Below are 24,431 nucleotides of genomic sequence, written 5' to 3' on the forward strand. Positions count from 1 at the left end.
ACATGCTGAAGTTACTCTACAAGAAGATATGTCAAAGAAATAATCAATCTTCCCATGTTTTCTCCCGCCTGCTACTTCTATAGCTTTTCTTCTTCCTTCCTAATTACAACGAATTCTTAAATAGAATTCGTGCCTCATATCAAATTTACCGAGTATCATAACTCCTCCAAGTGGTAAAGATACCTCAAGACAAATGCTGGGCATAGAAGCCACAGGGCATAAATATGCAAAGAAATAAAAAGCTAACCTTTTCAAACAATAAGGCTTCTCTCTCACTTACCAACTTTACATTTCCCTGTATGGCCCTGGAAGATGACTGGTTAGCCAGAGACGGGTAAGATTCCTCAAGGGAGGAACAACCTAAGACAGGCACAGTCGCAGGGGGGTCATCAGGTGAGAAATTGGGGATCAACAGAGGTGAGGCTTAGAACCTCACCCCCCCCTGTTCTGAGAGAAATCTTATGCATCCCTGGATGTTTTATTGCCCTTGTCTAGCTTGGATTAACACATAGTCCAGAGGCACACACCTGATCATCTACATTTGCTCTCTTACAACACTAAACTATGTTTTCTACCTTTATCTTGTATCTACCTACCACTTCAGCATTTTATTAAAAATAATAAAGAGAGAAATGTGGTATCCACATATAAGTCAAGTATAAAAATCAAATGTGTATTCATATTTGAACTGACTGTTTATAGTTCATAATGCATGAGCAAAACCAAAAGTTTCTGTGATGACTGCCCTTGTACTGTTCACCATGTAACTTATTCACTATGTAAGAATTTGTTCTCCATGTAAGAACTTGTTCGTTATGCTTCAGAAGATTGGAGACTGACGAAAATTAGGCTTGGGGTGGATTAATGATTGTGCATTGAGCATTGACTCCCCTATACAGAATTTTATTGTTGTTAACAACCATTTGATCAATAAATATGAGAGATGCCCTAACAACAACAACCAAAAAAAAAGTACACACTTCCAATTGTAAAATAAATAAGTAACCGGGATGTAATGTATAGTATAAGGAATATAGTCAGAATATTGTAACAACTTGGTATGGTGATAGCTGGTACCTAGAATTATCATGTATATAAATGTTGAATCACTGTGTTGTACACCTGAAACTAATGTAATGTAATACTGTGTGTCAACTACCCTTCAATAAAAAATAATTATCTAAAAAAAAAAAAAAAAAAAAAGTAAGTGACAAAAACACTACATTATAACCCAAAGAATAAAAGATAGCCACCAGTCTATAATGATGTTAATAAATAAGTTGGGAGAAGGGACAAATCTTTCTTAGAAAGGAATTCCAATTAATAAATGTAGAAGGACCAGGGGAAACAGAAAATCACCATTAGGACACTACAGTAATAATTGTTGCAGGCAAGATATCCATTAATGGATGCTAAAAATAGTCCATGACAGTTTGAGGAGAAACAGGATGTTTTTATAATCTCAAAGTATCTCCTCAGCTAGTTATTAATTACAAAGGGAAGTACAGTAACATAACAGCAGAGAAAACCAGTAAAACACTACCTTAACCGAGTGATCAAGTTTAACATCACCACTTGGTAAGACATTGATATCATACATCCCTGATATAATGGACTGAGAAGGGCACAGCATCATTTCTATGCTGATCTTGGCCAAAAAATGAGTAACTTCAATCTAATCATGAGAAAGCATCATACAAACACAAATTGTAAGGACATTCTATAAAATACACGACTAGTACTCTAGTGTCAGTCTTGAAAGACAAGGAAAGACTGAGGAACTGTCACAGTTTGGAGGATACCAAGGAGATATGACAGTTACAGTGTGGGATCCTGAATTTAATTCTGGAACATCAGGACATTAGGGGGGAAATTACTAACATTTGAATAAGGTCTATAGATTATTTTATAGTATTGTAGCAACGTTAACTTCTTGGTTAGGTAATTGTGCTTTGGTCTTGTAAGATGTTAACATTAGAAGAAACTATGTGAAGCATGTATGGGAACTCACTGATTTTATAACTTTTCTATAAGTCAAATAATTTCTAAGTAAAGAATTAGAAAATAAGGTGAAGGGTAAATAAACAATTTTAAGTTGTCAGGATAACTTCCAGGTAAATGGGTACTTGCTGCTTAATTTGAGAGAGTCAAGGATTGTTTGTTTTATACAAACTGTTTTAGAACAACCTGTATTGTTGATTTAAATTCAGTGAACCCTAGAAAATAATTCAGAAAGAGCCCCTTTCATCTTTATTAAAGCCAACATTGGTTTCCCTGTCAATACTTCAAACCCTTTTCAAATAGAAGTTGATCTGACCATTTAGGAAGTTAGGTCTCTCCAGTTGAAGCATTGAAGTCTTTTTAAAAGGAGAACATTAAATGGTATTAGTCCAATAGTGATGCTTCTCAAGGTGTGTGCAATGTCTTCCCAGGTATTCCGAAAGGACCTCATCAGTGCCATGAAAATTCCAGATTCTCATCATATTAATCCTGACAGCTATTACCTCTTTTCGGATACATGGAAGGAAGAATGGGAAAAGGGAGTCCAGGTACCAGGCAGTCCAGATGCTATTCCACAGCCTTCCGTCAGGTATTTCTTTGTTTGTACCATTGACTTGGGGAATGAATACTCTCATGGTTATCTGTGTGCTGCTTGTGGAGAGACTTTGAGTGACTAATTATACATTTATAATACAAAGTCACATACCATACCATGTTCACTAATTCATTCAGACCAGTAGCATTTATACCAGGCTAGGACAGGTCAGTAGTTAAAAGTCAAGCTCATTTAGTTAGGGATGTAATATAAACCCATTCATAGCATAAAACTGGTTGAAGTCCAATCTGAAATTATGATAAGGTTTTGGAGACCAGGATTTCCATGTCTGACTCAACAATAGTAGCATTTACTAATCTTTGAAAAGCATCAATTACATAACCCCCTAATAATTCTATTAATACGTAACTCCATGAGAAGTTGCATCATTATAATAGGGTCCTCATAGTAATAACATCTATAAATGGCCAAAAACATACAATATGTAAAATGTATAGACCCAAATGAAAGGGGATAACTGGAATAATTGGGCTGACTATAAACATATAATGTTAACTTGCAAAGTCTTGAGAAGAAAGTTTAAATAGGAGAGGACTTCGGTTTTCTGGAAAGGAGAGAGGACTTTTCTGTCAGAAGAAGTAGTAAATTAAGCTCCTTAAGAGTAATGACTAGTTTGGAAGCCATTTTTTCTTAGTGGTCTTTGTGTTCCCAGTGCTTTTTGCCCAAAGGCTAGCATGAAACAAAAAGCTTAGCATAACACAGGGCATAAATCTGCAAAGAAGTAAAAAGCTAACCTTTTCAAAGAATATTGCTTCTCTCTCACTTACCAACTTTACATTTCCCTGTATGGCCCCGGAAGTTGACTGGTTAGCCAGATATGGGTAAGATTCCTCAAGGGAGGAAGAACCTAAGACAGGCACAGTCGCAGGGGGGCTATCAGGTGAGAAATTGGGGATCAACAGAGGTGAGGCTTAGAACCTCACCCCCTTGTTTTGAGAGAAATCTTCTGCATCCGTGGATGTTTTGTTGCCCTTGTCTAGCTTGGATTAATACTTAGTCTATAGGCACAGACCTGATCATCTACACTTGCCCTCTTACAGCACTAAATTATGTTTTCTACCTTTATCTTGCATCTACCTACCACTTCAGCATTTTATTTAAATAATAATAATAATAATAAGGGAGAAATGTGGGATTCACATATAAATCAAGTATAAAAATCAAACGAATAATTATATCTGACTTGATTGTTTATAGTTCATGATGCGTGATCAAAACTGAAAGTTTCTGTGATATGACTGCCCTTGCACTGTTCACCATGTAAGAACTTATTCACTATGTAAGAACTTGTTCACCATGTAAGAACTTGTTCATTATGCTTCAGAAGATTGGAGACTGTGGAGAATTAGGCTTGGGGTTGATTAATGATTGTGCATTGAGTCCCCTATACAGAATTTTATTGTTGTTAACAACCATTTGATCAATAAATATGAGAGATGCCCTCTCAAAAAAAAAAAATACCTTGGCATAAGTTGAATGGAGGGAGAAGGGGAGGGAGGGAGGAAGGAAGGGAGGAAATAGCACCAGATAAAGGGGCTGGTGGGACCTGCTGCTTACTATGAGAAATTGTACAACTCATTGTAAATCTATCTATTTCTAGTACATACTAGGTTCTTAAAGGGCAAAGATCACATCCTTGAATTCTCTTCCCCAACCAGAATCTTAGGTCCTACTCACGTTCCAGAAATGCTTGTCAAATCAATTCTAGAAACCCAAGCTCAGGCTTTTCCACCTACAGAGAGACTGTCTGTGTTCTGTTAAGGAAAGTTCCACAGTCTTGCCCAACATACATCCTGAGCCTCATTGGCTCATCATCATTGACGCCATCTCCTGCCTTCTGAAAATAAGAGCAACATCATGAATGAACACAAGAGTCACATTTTCAAGTCCTTACTGTCAGTTATTTTTATATACCATAGCAGTCACAGTGAGGAACCTAGACCTCTACCTCAACCTGGCAGTAATGATGCATCCCTCTTCCCATCTAGGGTGGTATCAGAGGAGACCTAGTAGAAAGTCAGGGCTTTTACCACTGCCCAGCAGTAATGAGGACACTTCCTCCCCTCGGTGGTGTCAATGGAGGCCACATAGGAAGCAGTATTAAGGCCAGCCTCAGCACTAACAGAGAGTTCCCACCCATGGATGTCAACAGAGGCCAAATGGTGAACCAGAACTTGAACAACCACCTGGTAGTACTAAGGTGATATCCCTTCCCCACCCACCCCAATCTCCAGCCAGAACAGTGCCAAAGGAAGCAGCCAAACAGAAGGCTTAAAGAAGATCTAGAGTCTTACAGCATAATACCCCAAATGTCCAGGTTTCAGTGAAAAAAATCACTCATATCAAGAACCAAAAGGATCTCAACGTGGTGAAAAACAATCAATATATGCTAGTACCAAGATGGCAGATAGACTAGAATTGTGTAAAAAAAATTTTAAAGCGGCCATCATAAAAATGTTTCAGTGAACAATTATGAACCCACTTGAAGTAAATGAAGCAATAGTATATCCCCCCTTTCACTCCTGATATTGGCAATTTTTAATCTCCTATGTTTCTTGTTACAACTTGGTCAATTTTATTGACCATTTCATACAACCATCTTTTTGTTTCATTATTTTTTGTTTTAAATTACATTTATTTCTGTACTTGTCTCTATTGCTTCAATTCTTCTGCTTGCTTTGGGTTTACTTCACTCTTCTTTTCCTAGTTTCTTGAGTTGGGAGCTTAGCTTATTGTTTTGACTTTTCCTCTTTTCCAGTGTAAGCATTTAGTATTATAAATATCCCTCTCAACATTGCTTTAGCTGTGTCCCACAAATTTTGATGTATTTTATTCTCATTTTCATTCACTTTAATGTTTTTTTTCCCTTGAGATGATTTATTTCATCTTCTTTTTCTCCTTGGGACTTCTTTAATTTAGAAATTTGATTTTTAGTTTCCAAGTATTTGGGTATTTTTTTAATCTTTCTGTTACTGTCTTTCTAGCTTGATTCCATTGTAAAGACCACACTCTGTATAATTACAATTTGTTCAAATTTATTGAGGTTTCTTTTATGGCCCAGGATATTGTCTGTCATTGTACATGTTCTATGGGTGCTTGAAATAATATGTATGCGGTTGCTGTTAGGTGAAGTGTTTCTTCTATAAATACCAATTCAATCCTGTTAATTGATGGTATTGAGTTTTATCTCTTGATGATTTTCTGTCTGTTCTGTCAGTTACTAAGAAAGGTTGAAGTCTCCAACTATAATTGGGGAGTTTATTTCTCCTTTCAGTTCAGTCCATTTTTATTTTACATATTTTGCAGCACTGTTGTTTGGTGTACATAAATTTGTGATTGTTCTGGTTTTTTTGGTAGATTGATCCTTTTATCATTATATAATGTTTCTCCATCTCTAGTAATTTCCTTTGCTATGCAGTCTACTTAATCTGTTATTAATATAGTCACTCCTGCTTTTTGAATAAGGTTTGCATTATATATCTTTTTCTTATTTTACTTTTGACTTAACTTCCATACTTATACTTTTAAGTGGTTTTCTTTTATATGTAGCATGTACTTGGATCAGTTTATAATCCACTCTAATGTAATTGTTGATATGTTAGGACTTTAATCTGCCTTTTTATTTGAGTGTGTGTGTGTGTTCTCTCTGTTTTCTTTCTCCGGCATTCCTAAGGGTTACCTGAACAAATTAGCACAACTCACCCATTGTGAAATAGATATTTGAATAGCCCCATAACTATTAATGAATTTGAATTTGTAACTAAAAGCACTCCCTAAAAATACCTCCAGGCACAGATAGTTTCACTGGAGAATTCAACCAAGAATTTAAAAAAATTAAAAGTGATAATACTGGAAGAAATTGAATCAAACTGTAATCACAGAATAAATAGCAGACCATGGGAATGGGATACACCATTGCTGTTTGAGAGGCTCTACAAGTGCAGCCAGAGGAACTTAGTGAAGACTAACTTGTGGACATAAATAAAGTGATTATGATTAAAAGAATGATGTGTCCCAGAGCAAATGATGCTACCAAAACACTACACATTGATTGAACCAACAAAAATAATTTCTACTGTATGGAGGTTCCTCAAAAACCTCAAAATAGAAATACCATTTGACCCAGGAATTCCACTCCTAGGAATTTACCCTAAGAATGCAGCAGCCCAGTTTGAAAAAGACATATGCGCCCCTGTGTTTATCACAGCACTATTCACAATAGCCAAGAAATGGAAGCAACCTAAGTGTCCATCAGTAGATGAATGGATAAAGAAGATGTGGTACATATACACAATGGAATATTATTCAGCCATAAGAAGAAAACAAATCCTACCATTTGCAACAACATGGATGGAGCTAGAGGGTATTATGCTCAGTGAAATAAGCCCGGCAGAAAAAGACAAGTATCAAACGATTTCACTCATCTGTTGAGTATAAGAACAAAGAAAAAAACTGAAGGAACAAAACAGCAGCAGACTCACAGAACCCAAGAATGGACTAACAGTTACCAAAGGGAAAGGGACTGGGGAGGATGGGTGGGAAGGGAGGGATAAGGGGGGAAAGGGGGCATTACTATTAGCAGACATAATGTGGGGGGAGGGCACCGGGGAGGGCTGTACAACACAGACAAGACAAGTAGTGATTCTATAGCATCTTACTACGCTGATGGATAGTGACTGTAATGGGGTATGTGGAGGGTCTTGATGATGGGGGGAGTCTAGTAAACATAATGTTGCTCATGTTATTGTAGATTAATGATACCAAAATAAATATATTTTTTTTCCAACTTTGAAAGCACAAAGGACAAAAATGTTGGAAATGCATCCAAACTTAGAAAGGAGTGAGACACTTTGCCAAGGCATAGAAAAAGTGCCTTCTCTGTATTATAAGTTATGCAACAAAACAGAGTTAAGCACTGTGCTCTTGATAAGTTTTTACAAAGAAATAAAAGAGTTTAAATTCTCAATGTTTCAAATTACAATATACTAAATATGTACTGTTTCACTATTTTTTCTCTATGTTTATAGCCAACAGTAAGAGAGTTTATAATGTTTTGACAAAAATTTTAAAGGTCACTAAATAATCATGATTTTCCCCATTGATTATTAAGATTGTTTTTCACAGTTTCAGCTTACACAGTCATTTTTACTGTATCATACCACTGTACAAAGCAAGGACTACCTATAATCTTTGCTGACAGCAGAGCAGTGGTTTTTTAGAAGGGAACATTGGAGCAGGAGGGGAAAAGGAAACTTGGAGGTGATGTTTATGTTTATTATCTTCAGCGATTGTAGTGCTAGTTGCACAGATGTGTTATCTATGTATTTATGTGTGTATATATGTATATCAGAACCTATTAATTTTTACATTTTAAATATATGCAGATTAGTGTATGTAATTTATACCTCAATGTTAAATCAAGTGTCATTCGTATATATAATATACATAAAATATTATTTTATTTATATAATACACATAAAAACAATCATCACAAATAGAGGAGTGTATAGATGGGTAAGAAAATGTGATGATACAACAATGTGTGACTAGAAGAGGAAAAAAAGACAACCAGATGTGGCTATGAATTATTATGTAAGAGCAGAGACCCTATTGTCAAATTGTAGGTTTTCAATACACATTTGTTGTTGTAAGGAGAATAGGACAAAGGAAGAAAGAAGAAAATAGGTGGGTGTTAGGAAAGAAAATCAGTGAAGAACAAAAGATATAAGTAAGAAAAACAAAGATGAGGATAGGAAAGCAAGGGCATAAAAACAGGGAAGATTAGGGAATAATAGCAAATAGGAAGGGCTAAACCTCCCATTTTAGCCTTCCTATACTAAAATTAAGATTATTTTCACTTTCTCAAGCACTAGATTGAAAGAGTTTAGTGTAAATAAACATGTATTACAATTAACAAGTAACACTGTAAATAAAAAAAGAGTGGGAGATAGGGGGATTTCACTCAGTTCCTCAGGTCAAGTTCCAAGTTTGTCACATGACCACCCTGGGTTTTCATAAAAGTGCAGCTTCCTTTTTTTTTAGATTTTTTAAATTGTTGAGCTACAATTAATGTAAATTGTTTTTGATATAGAATTTACATACCAAAATATTCACCATTTTAAATTGTGTGGTGTTTTTTACTATATTCACAGAACTATACAATTATCGCCACTGTGTAATTCCAGAATATTTTCATTACCCTAGAAAGAAACCCTATGTCTGTTAGCACTTACTTCTTTTTTTTTTTTGGTATCATTAATCTACAGTTACATGAGCAACATTATGTTTACTAGACTCCCCCTATCACCAAGTCCCCCCCACAAACCCCATTACAGTCACTGTCCATCAGCGTAGTAAGATGCTATAGAATCACTACTTGTTTTCTCTGTGTTGCACAGCCCTCCCCGTGCCCCTGCCACATTATACATGCTAATCATAATGCCCCCTTTCTTTTTTCCTCCCCCTTATCCCTCCCTTCCCACCCATCCTCCCCAGTTCCTTTCCCTTTGGTAACTGTTAGTTCATTCTTGGGTTCTGTGAGTCTGCTGCTGTTTTGTTCCTTCAGTTTTTCGTTGTTCTTATACTCCACATATGAGTGAAATCATTTGGTACTTGTGTTTCTCTGCCTGGCTTATTTCACTGAGCATAATACCCTCCAGCTCCATCCATGCTGCTGCAAATGGTAGAATTTGCCCTCTTCTTATGGCTGAGTAGTATTCCATTGTGTATATGTACCACATCTTCTTTATCCATTCATCTACCGATGGACATTTAGGATGCTTCCAATTCTTGGCTATTGTAAATAGTGCTGCAATAAACATAGGGGAGCATATGTCTTTTTCAAACTGCACTGCTGCATTCTTAGGGTAAATTCCTAGGAGTGGAATTCCTGGGTCAAATGGTATTTCTATTTTGAGCATTTTGAGGAGCCTCCATACTGCTTTCCACAATGGTTGAACTAGTTTACATTCCCACCAGCAGTGGAGGAGGGTTCCCCTTTCTCCACAACCTCGCCAATATTTGTTGTTGTTTGTCTTTTAGATGGTGGCCATCCTTACTGATATTAGGTGATATTTCATTGTGGTTTTAATTTGCATTTCTCTGATGACTAGCGATGTGGAGCATCTTTTCATGTGTCTGTTGGCCATCTGAATTTCTTCTTTGGAGAACTGTCTGTTCAGCTCCTCTGCCCATTTTTTAATTGGATTATTTGCTTTTTGTTTGTTGAGGTGTGTGAGCTCTTGATATATTTTGGATGTCAACCCTTTATCAGATCTGCATTTATGAATATATTCTCCCATACTGTAGGATGCCTTTTTGTTCTATTGATGGTGTCCTTTGCTGTACAGAAGGTTTTTAGCTTGATATAGTCCCACTTGTTCATTTTTGCTTTTGTTTCCCTTGCCCGGGGAGATAAGCAGTTACTTCTTATTTTCTCCTTCTCCCAGTCCCTGGCAATCACTGTATTTAGTTGCTAAGACTGTAATAACAAAATACTACAGACTGGGTAGCTTAAAGAACAGAAATTTATTTTCTCTAAGTCTGAAGGCTAGAAGTCCAAGATCAAGTTGCCATCAGCATTAGTGTCCAGTGTCACCTCTTCTCTTGACTAGTATATAGCCACCTTCTCTCTGTCCTCACATGGCCTTCCTCTGTGTGCATACACATAGAGAGAGAGAGATCTCTGGTGTCTTTTCCTCTTCTCATAAGGACAGCAACCCTATTGGGTTAGGGCCTCACTCTTTTGATCTCACTTAACCTTTATCATCTCTTTATAGTCCCTATCTCCAAAAACAGTCACACTGGGAGTTAGAGTTTCAGGATATTTTGGGGGGACATAATTCAATCCATAACAACCACTTATCTACTTCCTGTCTCTATGGATTTGCCTGTTCTGTACATCTCATATAAGTGGAATACAATGTCTGCTTTCTTTTACTGAGTGTAATGTTTTCAAGGTTTGTTCACGTTGTAATTTGCATCAGTTGATGGGTGTTTGAGTGGTTGCCATGTTTTGGCTATTACGAGTAATGCTACTGTGAACATTCTTGTACAAAGTTTTTGAGTGGACATATGTTTTCATTTCTCTTGGGTATATACCTAGGAGTAGAATTACTGGGTCATATGGTTACTGTGTCTTTAACATTTTGAAGAACAGCCAAACTGTTTTCCACAGTATGTGTACCATTTTACATTCCCACCTACAATAACAAGATTTCCATGTTCTCTACATCCTCACCAACACTTGTTATTTTCCTTTTTATTGTAGGCCATCCTAGTGGATCTCATTGTGGTTTTGACTTGCATTTGCCTGATGGCTAATGATGTTGAGCATCTTTTCTTCATGTGCTTATTAGCTATTTGTATATTCTTTTTGGAAGAGAACTTACTTTATTACAAAAAAATGTGGTGAAAAGGTACAAGATTGTTCTTTTTTCTCTTCCTGTGAAATGCTACCATTCAAACAGCCAAAGTCAATTAATTGTCTCTGTTCACTTATTTATGTTCCATCACCTTCACTTTCGAATGGATGTGCTTGGCTCCTAAAAATCTGATCCTTTGGTGAACAGAGTGACAAAGTCCCCTGCTAGGAGTTCTAGAATGTCCCATTTTTGTATAGTGCATCCATGAATACCTCCTATATATATCTTCTTAAGAACAACTATTCAGGTCTTTTGCCCATCTTAAAAATTGGGCTATTTGTCCTTTTATGGTTGAGTTGTAAAAATTTCTTACATATTCTGGATACAAGTCTCTTATCAGATATACGGTTTGCAAATATTTTCTCCCATTCTGTAGGTTGCCTTTTCACTTTTCTCTTTTCACTTTCCTCTTTTCACTTTCTTGGGATGTCCTTTCAGTCACAAAAGTTTTTTAATTTGGACCTAACAGACATCTACAGAACTCTACCCCCAAAAGCAGCAGGATACACATTCTTCTCAAGTGCACATGGAACATTCTCCAGAAGAGACCACATACTAGGCCGTAAAAAGAGCCTCAGTAAATTCAACAAGATTGAATTTCTACCAACCAACTTCTCAGATCACAAAGGTATAAAACGAGAAATAAATTGTACAAAGAAAACAAAAAGGCTCACAAACACATGGAGGCTTAACAACATGCTCCTAAATAATCAATGGATCAATGACCAAATTAAAACAGAGATCAAGCAATATATGGAGACAAATGACAACAACAACACTAAGCCCCAACTTCTGTTGGATGCAGCAAAGGCAGTATTAAGAGGAAAGTGTATAGCAATCCAGGCCTATTTAAAGAAGGAAGAACAATCCCAAATGAATAGTCTAAAGTGATAGTTACTGAAACTGGAAAAAGAAGAACAAATGAGGCCCAAAGTCAGCAGAATGAGGTACATAATAAAGATTAGAAAAGAAATAAATAAACTTGAGAAGAATAAAACAATAGAAAAAAATCAGTGAAACAAAGAGCTGGCTCTTTGAGAAAATAAACAAAATAGATAAACCCCTAGCCAGACTTATTAAGAGAAAAAGAGAATCTACACACATAAACATAATCAGAAATAAGAAGGGAAAAAATCACAACTGACACCACAGAAATACAAAGAATTATTAGAGAATGCTATGAAAATCGATATGCTAACAAGCTGGATAACATAGAAGAAATGGACAGCTTTCTAGAAAAATACAACCTTTCAAGACTGACCAAGGAAGAGACAAATCTAAACAGACCAATTACCAGAAACGAATCTGAATCGGTAATCAAAAAAGTACCCAAAACAAAACCCCTGGGCCAGATAGATTCACAGCTGAATTTTATCAGACATTTAGAGAAGACATAATACCCATTCTCTGTAAATTTTCCCAAAAAATAGAAGAGGAGGGAATACTCCCAAACTCATTCTATGAACACAGCATCGGTCTAATAATACCAAAACCAGGCAAAGACACCACAAGAAAAGAAAATTACAGACCAATATCCCTGAAGAACATAGATGCAAAAATACTCAACACAATATTAGCAAACTGAATTCAAAAATACTTCAACAGAATCATATACCATGATCAAGTGGGATTCATCTCAGGGATGCAAGGATGGTACAACATTCGAAAATCCATCAACATCATCCACCACTTCAACAAAAAGAAGGACAAAAATCACATGATCACCTCCGTAGATGCTGAAAAAGCATTTGACAAAATTCAACATCCATTCATGATAAAAACTCAACAAAATGGGTATAGAGGGCAAGTACCTCAACATAATAAAGATCATATATGACAAACCCACAGCCAACATCATACTGAACAGCAAGAAGTTGAAAGCTTTTCCTCTGAGATCGGGAAAAAGACAGAGATGGTCACTCTCCCCACTGTTATTCAACATAGTACTGGAAGTCCTAGCCATGGCAATCAGACAAAACAAAGAAATAAAGGGCATCAAGATGGGTAAGGAAGAATTTAATCTGTCACCATTTGCAGATGACATGATATTGTACCTAAAACACCCTAAAGACTCCACTCCAAAACTACTAGAACTAATATCGGAATTCAGCAAAGTTGCAGGATACAAAATTAACACACAGAAATCTGTAGCTTTCCTATACACTAACAATGAACCAATAGAAAGAGAAATCAGAAAAACAATTCCATTCACAATTGCATCAAAAAGAATAAAATACCTAGGTATAAATCTAACCAAAGAAGTGAATGACCTATACTCTGAAAACTACAAGTCACTCTTAAGAGAAATTAAAGGGGACACTAACAAATGGAAACTAATCCCATGCTCCTGGCTAGGAAGAATTAATATCGTCAAAATGGCCATCCTGCCCAAAGCAATATACAGATTTGATGCAATCCCTATGAAACTACCAGCAACATTCTTCAATGAACTGGAACAAATAATTCAAAAATTCATATGGAAACACCAAAGACCCCGAATAGCCAAAGCAATCCTGAGAAAGAAGAATAAAGTAGGGGGGATCTCACTCCCCAACTTCAAGCTCTACTATAAAGCCATAGTAATCAAGACAATTTGGTACTGGCACAAGAACAGAGCCACAGACCGGTGGAACAGAGTAGAAACTCTAGACATTAACCCAAACATAATTGGTCAATTAATATTTGATAAAGGAGCCATGGACATACAATGGCAAAATGACAGTCTCTTCAATAGATGGTGCTGGCAAAACTGGACAACTACATGTAGGAGAATGAAACTGGACCATTGTCTAACCCCATATACAAAAGTAAATTCAAAATGGATCAAAGACCTGAATATAAGTCATGAAACCATTAAACTCTTGGAAGAAAACATAGGCAAAAACCTCTTAGACATAAACATGAGTGACCTCTTCTTGAACATATCTCCCCGGGCAAGGAAAACAACAGCAAAAATGAGTAAGTGGGACTATATTAAGCTGAAAAGCTTCTGTACAGCAAAAGACACCATCAATAGAACAAAAAGGAATCCTACAGTATGGGAGAATATATTTGAAAATGATACATCCGATAAAGGCTTGACGTCCAGAATATATAAAGAGCTCACACACCTCAACAAACAAAAGACAAATACCCAATTAAAAAATGGGCATTGGAACTGAACAGACAGTTCTCCAAAAAAGAAATACAGATGGCCAACAGACACATGAAAAGATGCTCCACATCGCTAATTATCAGAGAAATGCAAATTAAAACTACAGTGAGGTATCACCTCACACCAGTAAGGATGGCTGCCATCCAAAACACAAACAACAACAAATGTTGGCGAGGCTGTGGAGAAAGGGGAACCCTCCTACACTGCTGGTGGGAATGTAAATTAGTTCAACCATTATGGAAAGCAGTATGGAGGTTCATCAAAATGCTCAAAACAGACATACCACTTGACCCAGGAATTCCACTCCTAGGAATTTACCCTAAGAACGCAGCAATCAAGTTTGAGAAAGACAGATGCACCCCTATGTTTATCGCAGCACTATTTACAATAGCCAAGAATTGGAAGCATCCTAAATGTCCATCGGTAGATGAATGGATAAAGAAGATGTGGTACATATACACAATGGAATACTACTCAGCCATAAGAAGAGGGCAAATCCTACCATTTGCAGCAGCATGGATGGAGCTGGAGGGTATTATGCTCAGTGAAACAAGCCAAGCGGAGAAAGAGAAATACCAAATGATATCACTCATCTGTGGAGTATAAGAACAAAGGAAAAATTGAAGGAACAAAACAGCAGCAGAATCACAGAACCCAAGAATGGACTAACAGGTACCAAAGGGAAGGTGACTGGGGAGGATGGGTGGGTAGGGAGGAATAAGGGGGGGAGGAAGAAGGGGGGTATTAAGATCAGTATGCATAGGGGGGGTGGGAGAAAGGGGAGCACTGTACAACACAGAGAAGACAAGGAGTGATTCTACAACATTTAGGTATACTGATGGACAGTGACTGTAAAGGGGTTTATAGCGGGGACCTGGTATAGGGGAGAGCCTAGTAAATATAATATTCTTCATGTAAGTGTAGATTAAAGATAACAAAAAAAAAGAAAGAAAGAAGAAAAGGGGGATTACTCCATGATAGGATAAAACTAACTGTAAATCAACAATTAATGCATGCTTTAAATATCCTTAATTTTGATCACTTAAAGGGTATCAGATGATCGGCTATGGAGGTACACTTTTCTGATAATATTCCTTTCTCTTAAAAAGAAAAAAAAAAGCAGTTCCTGTGTGGTGACCTCCAATGAGTTCTACACATTGGTATAAAGGGCATATCAAAGTGTGGGCAAAGGGTCTGTTTGTGTTTATACAGAGGATCAAAGCCTAATTTGGCTACCCAGAAAATGAACTAAGATACGAGATGAAGAACTTCCAACATCAGCACTCTCTGGAAAAGTCATACCAGAAGATGATCATCAAAAAACCTCAACAAAGATCCAGGCTATGCTGCAGTTGTAGCTGCATTCATCCCACCGGTTCCTGGACTCGCCATTGGAATGAAGAAGGAGATATCTAAGCTGGCCTGTGCATTCAGTAAAACAACAAATTTGACTGGATCTACACTGTTGGAACTCAACCAAGAATTAGGAGAAGTGCAAGTTGTAGTGCTCCAAAATCTTACAACTACCGACTATCTACTGTTAAAAGAACATATGGGATGTGAACAGTTCCCAGGAATGGGCTGTTTTAATTTGTCTGATTTCTCTCAGACTGTTCAAGTACAGTTGGACAATATCCATCATATCATAGACAATTTTCACAAATGCCTAGGGTGCCTAACTGGTTTTCTTGGCTTCACTGGAGATGGCTGGTAATTATAGATCTGCTTTGGTAATGTAACTGTATTCCTATTATGTTAATGTGTGTGTGCAATTTAATTAGTAGTTTAAAACCTATACATGCTTAAGTTACTCTACAAGAAGATATGTCAAAGAAATAATCAATCTTCCCATGTTTTCTTCCATCTGCTACCTCTATAGCTTTTCTTCTTCCTTCCTAATTACAACCCTTAAATAGAATTCATGCCTCATATCGAATTTACCGAGTATCATAATTCCTCCAAGTGGTAAAGATACCTCAAGACAAATGCTGGGCATAGAAGCCACAGGGCATAAATCTGCAAAGAAGTAAAAAGCTAACCTTTTCAAACAATAAGGCTTCTCTCTCACTTACCAACTTTACATTTCCCTGTATGGCCCCGGAAGATGACTGGTTAGCCAGAGACGGGTAAGATTCCTCAAGGGTGGAACAACCTAAGGCAGGCACAGTCGCAGGGGGGCCATCAGGTGAGAAATTGGGGATCAACAGAGGTGAGGCTTAGAACCTCACCCCCCCGTTTTGAGAGAAATCTTCTGCATCCGTGGTTATTTTATTGCCCTTGTCTAGCTTGTATTAACACATAGTCTACAGGCACACACCTGATCATCTACATTTGCTGTCTTATAACACTAAACTAAGTTTTCTACCTTTTTCTTACATCTACCTACCACTTCGGCATTTTATTAAAAATAATAGTAATAATAATAATAAAGGGAGAAATGTGGGATCCACATATAAATCAAGTATTAAACTCAAACGAATATTCGTATTTGACCTGATTGTTTATAGTTCATAATGCGTGATCAAAACCGAAAGTTTCTGTGATGACTGCCCTTGTACTGTTCACCATGTAAGACCTTGTTCGTTATGCTTCAGAAGATTGGAGACTGACGAGAATTAGGCTTGGGGTGGATTAATGATTGTGCATTGAGCATTGACTCCCCTATACAGAATTCTATTGTTGTTAACAACCATTTGATTAATAAATATGAGAGATGCCCTCTCAAAAAAAAAAGAACAATAAATAAGCAGGTTATAGATATATCAGATTCAATAAATTGAAAACTGATTGATTTATTTTTCATGATCATCGATGATGTTTCCAAATATTGCCTCTTTACTCCAAAATAATTGCTAATAAATATCAAAAATAATGCTAAACAAAAAAACTGTCCTTGGTTTCATCGATAAGGCATAGAGTCTTGAGAAGAGGTCAACCCAGAGTGGCAAGATTAACAAGGGCCATCTTGGGAAACTACTCTTAGATATGTTATTACAGGGAACTACTAAGTTAGCTTTTACATTTATTTCTAGCCTTTAAAAAATCCATAATGTTATGGTATTTGTGCAATTTATGTGCTGTTCACAAATTCCAATCCACTCATTAGGAAATGAAGCATAGTCTCTACTCGCCAAATACTTAGATCAACTGAAGACACACTGAGGACTCCACAGGAGGAAGCCATAGGTCGGGTTAGAGTGACTACAGCTTCCTTTTGCTGCCTCCTCAGAGGCATTGCAGTATTCACTTTGGGCCAGGGTAGCTGGCCTCCCCTGAGGAGCAGCTTTCTATGCTCTTTCTATGGGGCTGAGCAGGTACAGTTGTGGGTCCTTTCACCAAAGGTCAGCCATCCAGTAAGTTATTACAATATTCATTTATGTTCAAGCATCCAAACTGAAAACTGCTCTTACTACATCATCCTAACAAAATTGCTCATACCTCTTGGCTTATGAGCTTTTGCTGATTTGGTCAGTGGTCTGGTGACCATTCAAGAGTGTTTCATACCTGACATACAGTGGCCAGAGAAGAAAATCACCCAGGGATAATCCTGGGATTTCCCCCAACTGTAGCAATGTTATATGTACTTGAAGATGTTAAAGCTGCATTTTTTAAAAATCCCAAAATAGTATTTTTTCACTAATTCTCATAGATCTTCCCCTCTATTATTATAAATACAAGATCTCTCCTTGTGACTTTATATTAACTTTACCTTTTACCCACACATTTCCTTGCCTTTGGTATTACTGTTTCAGTCTATCATTTTTTTATTGTTATAGATTCTATCTTTAGATTCAGACCTTTAGTTCAAGATACGTATGAAAGGATGAGTGAGACAACATCATCATCATTATCATTATTATAAATTTTACATTGAAGTGTAATATACACACAGAAAAGTAACCAAAGCATAACTGTGTTGAATAGTAAATTAAAAACACTTGTTTAATTGCCACCCAGATCAAGAAATAAAATATTACCAACACCCCAGAAGCCCTCCTGCTGCACCTGCTTAGTAACTGACATCCCTCACTATATGTGATAGTTTTGCCAGTTTTTGAACTTAATACTGAGAATGGATTGTTTTGTTCATCATTATGGTTGTGAGATTCATCCATGCTATAGCATGTAGTAGTTCATTAAGTTTCATTTCTGTGTCATATTCCATTGTGTGAATATATTACATTTTATTCTCTTGATTTTTCAGCTATTAAAAGAATGCTTATCTGAACATTTTTATTCATCTTTTGGTGTACATATGTGTATATTTTTATTAAGAATATTCCTACAAATTGGTTTGCTAGGTCATAGGGTATTCATATGATCAACTTTAACATCTGCCCCCAAATAGTTTGCCAGAATGGTTGTGCCAATTCACACTCCCACTAGCAGTGTATGAGAGGTCTATTTGTTCCGCTTCTATTTGAGCACTTAAGAATTGTCAGTTTTTTGGTCAATCTTTTCATAAGCCATTCTGGTAGATAATAATGATTATGGCTTCCACTTGCATTTCTATGATAACTAATGAGGTTGAGGACTTTGAAAGTTTCCTTGCCACCCAGCTAGCCTTATTTATGAAATGGCTATTCACGTTTTTTGCCCAGTTTTTAATTGGGTTGTCTGTCCTTGCCTAATTTATTTGTTAGAGTTTGTTATATATTGTTAATAAACAGAAGTTTTTCTGTCTCTTCCTTTATGGTTAATAGCCTTTGTGTTTTATTTAAAATATCTTTGCCTATCTGAAGGTCATAAAGATATTCCTTTTTTTCCTTCCAGAAGCTTGATAAACATACTAGTTTAATTCAAGAATATTTATAGTCTACCTTGTTCCACATAAAATTTGAGGCAGTTGAGATGAATAGTTAGCAAAATATTCTTCCTTTTAGAACAAGGTGAATCTTCAAAAAAATTAGATATTCTGTAATTACCTTGTAGGCCATGTACCAAATGAGCACAGAATATTTAATCTCATACTCTCTAGAGAAGACTATGCATGTCTTGTCCTTTTAAGTTGGGCTCATTTCAGTTGGAAGCAGGTCTCTGACAGCAGTTCTCAAACTTTTAGCTTCAATTAGTATTTTAGGGTTCTCCTTTTTTCTTCAAATATTTGTTGCCTTTCACTTTAAAAACTCCATATGGTAGAAAAACTAAAATGTGCAAATGCATGAAATTACTACTTTTATTCAACATACATTATTTGGAACTGTAAGTTTTTGGAAGAATTCTTAGGAGGAGATATTTATATTTACAGGGTGGGCTATATGTTTATATATAATCATATGAACATGTTTATAAATCCTTCTACATATGTAGTGACTTTAGAGAAACTGGCTCCAGAAGCCTTCCAGAGAAACAATTTTCATTATTTTAACATATATATATGTATTTTTCTCTTTTTAGATGGCCCACCCTGTTCTTTAAAATTGCCAGGGAATAATAATCCAGATTTCTTCTTGGTTTATATATTCTGATGCTTCATGAAGTATCTAAAACATCAAGTATAGAATAAATCATTGGTATGAGAAACTTCTATTTCTTCCCTTGCTTGGTTTCCTTGCCTTGGCTTCTTAAGTGTTAGAAGGGGTGAGGGGAAATATGAGTTTGTTCAGGCCTGCTGGAGAAGTTGATGGAAGAACAGGAATCTTTCATCCTGTCATGTTACAGTGGCTTAGACAGATGGTCACCTTTGTTCACGGTTAGGAAATGCCTTAAGTTTTTGTAAGTCCATCATGGCCCCTTGGCTTTAACTCATCTACATAAATAGTCAAAATAATAAGAAATATAACAGTAACTGATGTTATTGAACATCTATTATTGTATACTATGCTAAGCAATTAATTTTATTTCATGTAATTCATAATAGTACTATAAGTCTGATATTGTTTTATCATAATTTGTTTATCATCTTTACTTTATAGCTAAGAAAACTGAACCTTATAGAAATTAAGTAATTGCCCACAATCATCATACAAGTGAGTAACAGGAAAAACAGGCTTGCATGAGTCTATAGCCTATACTCTTTACCACTATCTGGTATTGCTTCCATGGCAGAAAATCCTGAGTTTGGCTGAAATGTTATCTTTGCTATGGAATGTGGCTGTCTTTTTGTGCAAGTATCACCCCTTCCTCAGTTTCCACTTCTAAGTAAACTTGGTTGCCATTGCACCGAGAACACACAATGCAACAACATTTTATTAGAACAAATGGTGGTAGGGACCCAGGAAGCATTTTGTTAGCAAAGTACTGACAGCAGATGACAAAACTGAATTTGTAGATCCATTTGCTTTCTAGAAAGGAATCTGCCATAACTCCCAGTTCATAGAGCATGGGATTTTCCTAGGATAGAAAGGGAAAGTATTCAGCTCCACTGAATGGCCTGAGTCCTGTTGGGCCCATCTAGTCAGTGCCTGGGATGTGTCATTTCTTGATTATCAGTGTCTTTCTTTTGCTTTTCTAGGATTATATCAGAGAAGGTGAAGGAGGTTCTGTTTATACGGCCCCGAAAGTATATCCGCTGCTCCAGCTCAGAGACCACAGATCCTGGCTATATCAACATCACGGAGCTGGCAGCATCTGTGTGCCGCTACGACTTAGATGACATGGACATGTTCTGGCTCCAGGAACTCAATGAAGACCTCACAGAAATGGGTAAGTTGTTTCTCACAAGTAAGTTGTTCCTTTACTTGACTGGTGAATTTTCTTTTAAGATGTCAGGACCATTTAACCTGATTCATCTTATGGCTTCCTTCCTTTCTCTTTGATCTTATCTTTATGATGCATTTCTTGAAATGCATAAATATATTGAAATGGAGCAATAACATCTAAATCTGACCTTTTCTTTCCTTGTTCATTCTGAGTAGCACAGATCAGGGATGGCATGTAGGTTTCATGAAGCTGTTTCCCAGTTTTGAGTGGTTATAGCTGATTGGACTTCTGGTTGAGAAGGATTCAGAGACTGGTTCCTGGCTCAGCCCTGAAAAGCACTCTGATCAAGGATGGTGACATTTCTGCCATCTCCGCCTGGACAGAAGCTCCCACTTAAGCATCAGGCAGCACCATGGCAATTGACACGTTGATGTAACCAGTACACATTAATGCCAGACTTGTGATTTTGCTGCCCAGAAGAAGAATGGCAGGCCTGGGTCAAAACATCCCCAAAGCAGTTCTTAGCTTCCTTCAGGGAGTTCAAGAGTTGTCATGTAATTCTCAAAAATAAAATTAAGTTAAACAAAAACAAGCAAACAACTTGGAAGTAAACATAATAATAATTTTAAAGTAAAGGCATGCCATACAGTACCATACTGGCAATGCTGGGAAATGGCTAGGCTAAAAAGAAACTCATTTTGTACTTCACACAGCTCTTTTTGATCTGTTTTCAATCTAAGCAGTATGTAGATCCCAATGGTCCTATGGAATTGTGTGGGTAGTTTTTAAGTCTCTATGAGATAAGTTGAAGCATACATTTGATTTCATTTTTGTTTGAATCATATTTGTTCATTGTTGGTACAACAAGGATCAGTGGTTTTCCCCTTCTTCCCTCCCTCCCTCACTTTTTTTTTTAAGGTTAGTATCTGAATGCATGAGAATAAAAATTTTTAATTGTATTAAATCCAGTTTGGCATGAAGGTGATAGTTATTCTGCCAGTAAACTAATACTTACTCCTTGCTTTTTAAAACTTTTTATTCTATGTCTTCTCTTGGTCTGCCTTCTAAGAGGAGAGAGGAAGGTAAATGTAAGGTGGGAACCACAGAGAGAAGAGAAAAAGACTGAGAGGGAAAGTCAAAGTACGGGGGCATAATCCAGTGGATTGATGGCTCAGTGAGCAGTTGGTTTCTGAGCCTTGTGACATCCACATGCGTTACAGCCATTGCAGTGCTACCTTTGACATGACACCACCTTATCACAAGGTCCCTTTGGTATTTTACAGTTACTTCCCTTTGGATGAGTTTTTTTTAATAAACATTTTTATTTTGGAAGAGTTTTAAATTTGCAGAGAAGTTGCACATTTAATATAGTTACCATATATTCCCATGCAGTTTCAGTGTCCTGTAATGTTAAAATGTCTCACTTTAACATGGTACATTTGTCAGAGCTAAGAAGCCAACTTACATACATTACTGTTATTCCAGACTCCATTGGAATTTCACCAGTTTTTCCACCCTTTTCTGTTCCAAGATACCATCCAGGACATCACATTGCAAAGGATTGCCTTATCTGAAGTTTTCCTTTAGAGTGAATCATATTGTAGTGAGGCTTCTAAGAGCTTAAAATAAACTTCTAAAAAACATTTATATCAGCAGGAGGGAGCCAAGATGATGGTGTGAGTAGGACAGTGGGAATCTCCTCCCAAAAACATATATATTTTTGAAAATACAACAAATACAACTAATCCCAAAAGAGAGACCAGAAGACACAGGACAACAGCCAGACTACATCCACACCCACAAGAACCCAGTGCCTCACGAAGGGGGTAAGATACAAGCCGCGGCCCGGTGGGACCTGAGCGCCCCTCACGCCAGCTCCTGGCAGGAGGAGAGGAGTCGGAGCAAGGAGGGAGGGGGAACCCAGGACTGCTAAACACCCAGCCCTAGCCATCCGCACCAGAGCACAGACACACAGTGCGTGCGTGGGGTGCTGGAAACTAGGGAAACAGGACAGTAAGACCTGTGAGCGGGTCCCCACAGCCAGTGCCCCTGGGACAAAGAAAAGCGAGTGCTTTTTGAAAGTCTTAAAGGGACAGGGACCTCACAGCTGGACGGAAGCGTCCCGGGACACTTAACCGAGCAGCTGGGAATCCTGGGGAACTCCGGGCGCCCTAACCCCCTGGGCAGCAGTGCAGCTCTGAGACCCCTCACGGTGATAAACAGCCTCCCGCCCGTTCCCCCTCCAGCATGGCACCACCATAGCAGAGCAGCAGCCTGAGGCTGGCCATGCCCACAGCAAGGGAGCTTCCTACATAGTGGCCGGGCAAGAAACAGAGACCCAGTCTACGTGCAACTGACCAAGAGAAGCTGCTAAGGGTCGCCGTTGTGCCAGTAAAGAAAGGCCAGGAGCAAGTGGAAAGTGTCTTGGTTCTCCCAGCTGACAGATGAGCTAACAGCATACCACTGCATTGATCAACATGAAAAGGCAGAAAAATTTGATCCAGACGAGACTAACACAGACATCCTCCACATCCTCCCCTGAGAAGCAATCTGGGGAGATAGATTTGACTAATCTTCCTGAAAAAGAATTCAAAATAAAAGTCATAACCATGCTGATGGACTGTCAGAGAAATATGAAAGAGCAAAGGAGGGTGAATACAGAAATAAAACAATCTTTGGAAGACTTCAAAGCAGAATGGACAAGATGCAAGAGACCATTAATGGACTAGAAATCAGAGAACAGGAACGCAGAGAAGCTGATGCAGAGAGAGATAAAAGGATCTCCAGGAATGAAAGAATATTAAGAGAACTGTGTGACCAACCGAAACAGAACAATATTCGCATTATAGGAGTACCAGAAGAATAAGAGAGAGAAAAAGGGATAGAAAGTGTCTTTGAAGAAATAATTGCTGAGAACCTCCCCAAACTGGGGGAGGAAATAGCCTCTCAGACCCCAGAAGCACAAAGAACTCCCATGACAAGGGACCCAAGGAGGGAAACACCAAGACACATAATAATTAAAATGGCAAAGACCAAAGAAAAGGACAGAGTACTAAAGGCAGCAAGAGAGAAAAAAAAGGTCACCTACAAAGGAAAACCCATCAGGCTATCATCAGACTTCTCAACAGAAACCTTATAGGCCCAAAGAGAATGGCATGATATATTTAATGCGATAAAACAGAAGGGCCTTGAACCAAGAATACTGTATCCTGCACGATTATCATTTAAATATGAAGGACGGATTAAACAATTCCCAGAGAAACAAAAGTTGAGGGAATTTGCCTCCCACAAACCACCCCAACAGGGTATCTTAGAGGGACTGCTCTAGGTGGGAGCACTCCTGAAAACAGCAGAGAACAAAAACACCCAACATATGAAGAATGGAGGAGGAGGAATAAGAAGGGAGAGAAATAAAGAGTCATCAGACAGTGTTTATAATAGTTCAATAAGTGAGTTAAGTTAGACAGTAAGAAAGTAAAGAAGCAAACCTTGAACCTTTGGTAACCACAAACTTAAAGCCTGCAATGGCAATAAGTACATATCTTTCGATAATCACCCTAAATGTAAATGGACTGAATGCACCAATCAAAAGACA

The 24,431-nt window shown here is 37.5% G+C and overlaps 1 protein-coding gene across 3 annotated transcripts in view; it reads left to right on the top strand.

Annotated features, from left to right (window-relative positions):
• Positions 1-24,431, top strand: part of JADE3 (jade family PHD finger 3) — a 216,927-nt gene that overhangs the window by 157,740 nt on the left and 34,756 nt on the right. For all 3 annotated transcript variants that reach the window (XM_036907443.2, XM_036907444.2, XM_057495297.1), the window contains 2 exons: positions 2,433-2,590; positions 20,649-20,839. In XM_036907443.2, the coding sequence (XP_036763338.1) occupies positions 2,433-2,590; positions 20,649-20,839 (349 nt within the window). The remainder of the gene's footprint in view (positions 1-2,432; positions 2,591-20,648; positions 20,840-24,431) is intronic.

The sequence above is a fragment of the Manis pentadactyla genome, chromosome X, assembly GCF_030020395.1.
Source record: "Manis pentadactyla isolate mManPen7 chromosome X, mManPen7.hap1, whole genome shotgun sequence".
NCBI classification, from domain to species: Eukaryota; Metazoa; Chordata; class Mammalia; order Pholidota; family Manidae; genus Manis; species Manis pentadactyla.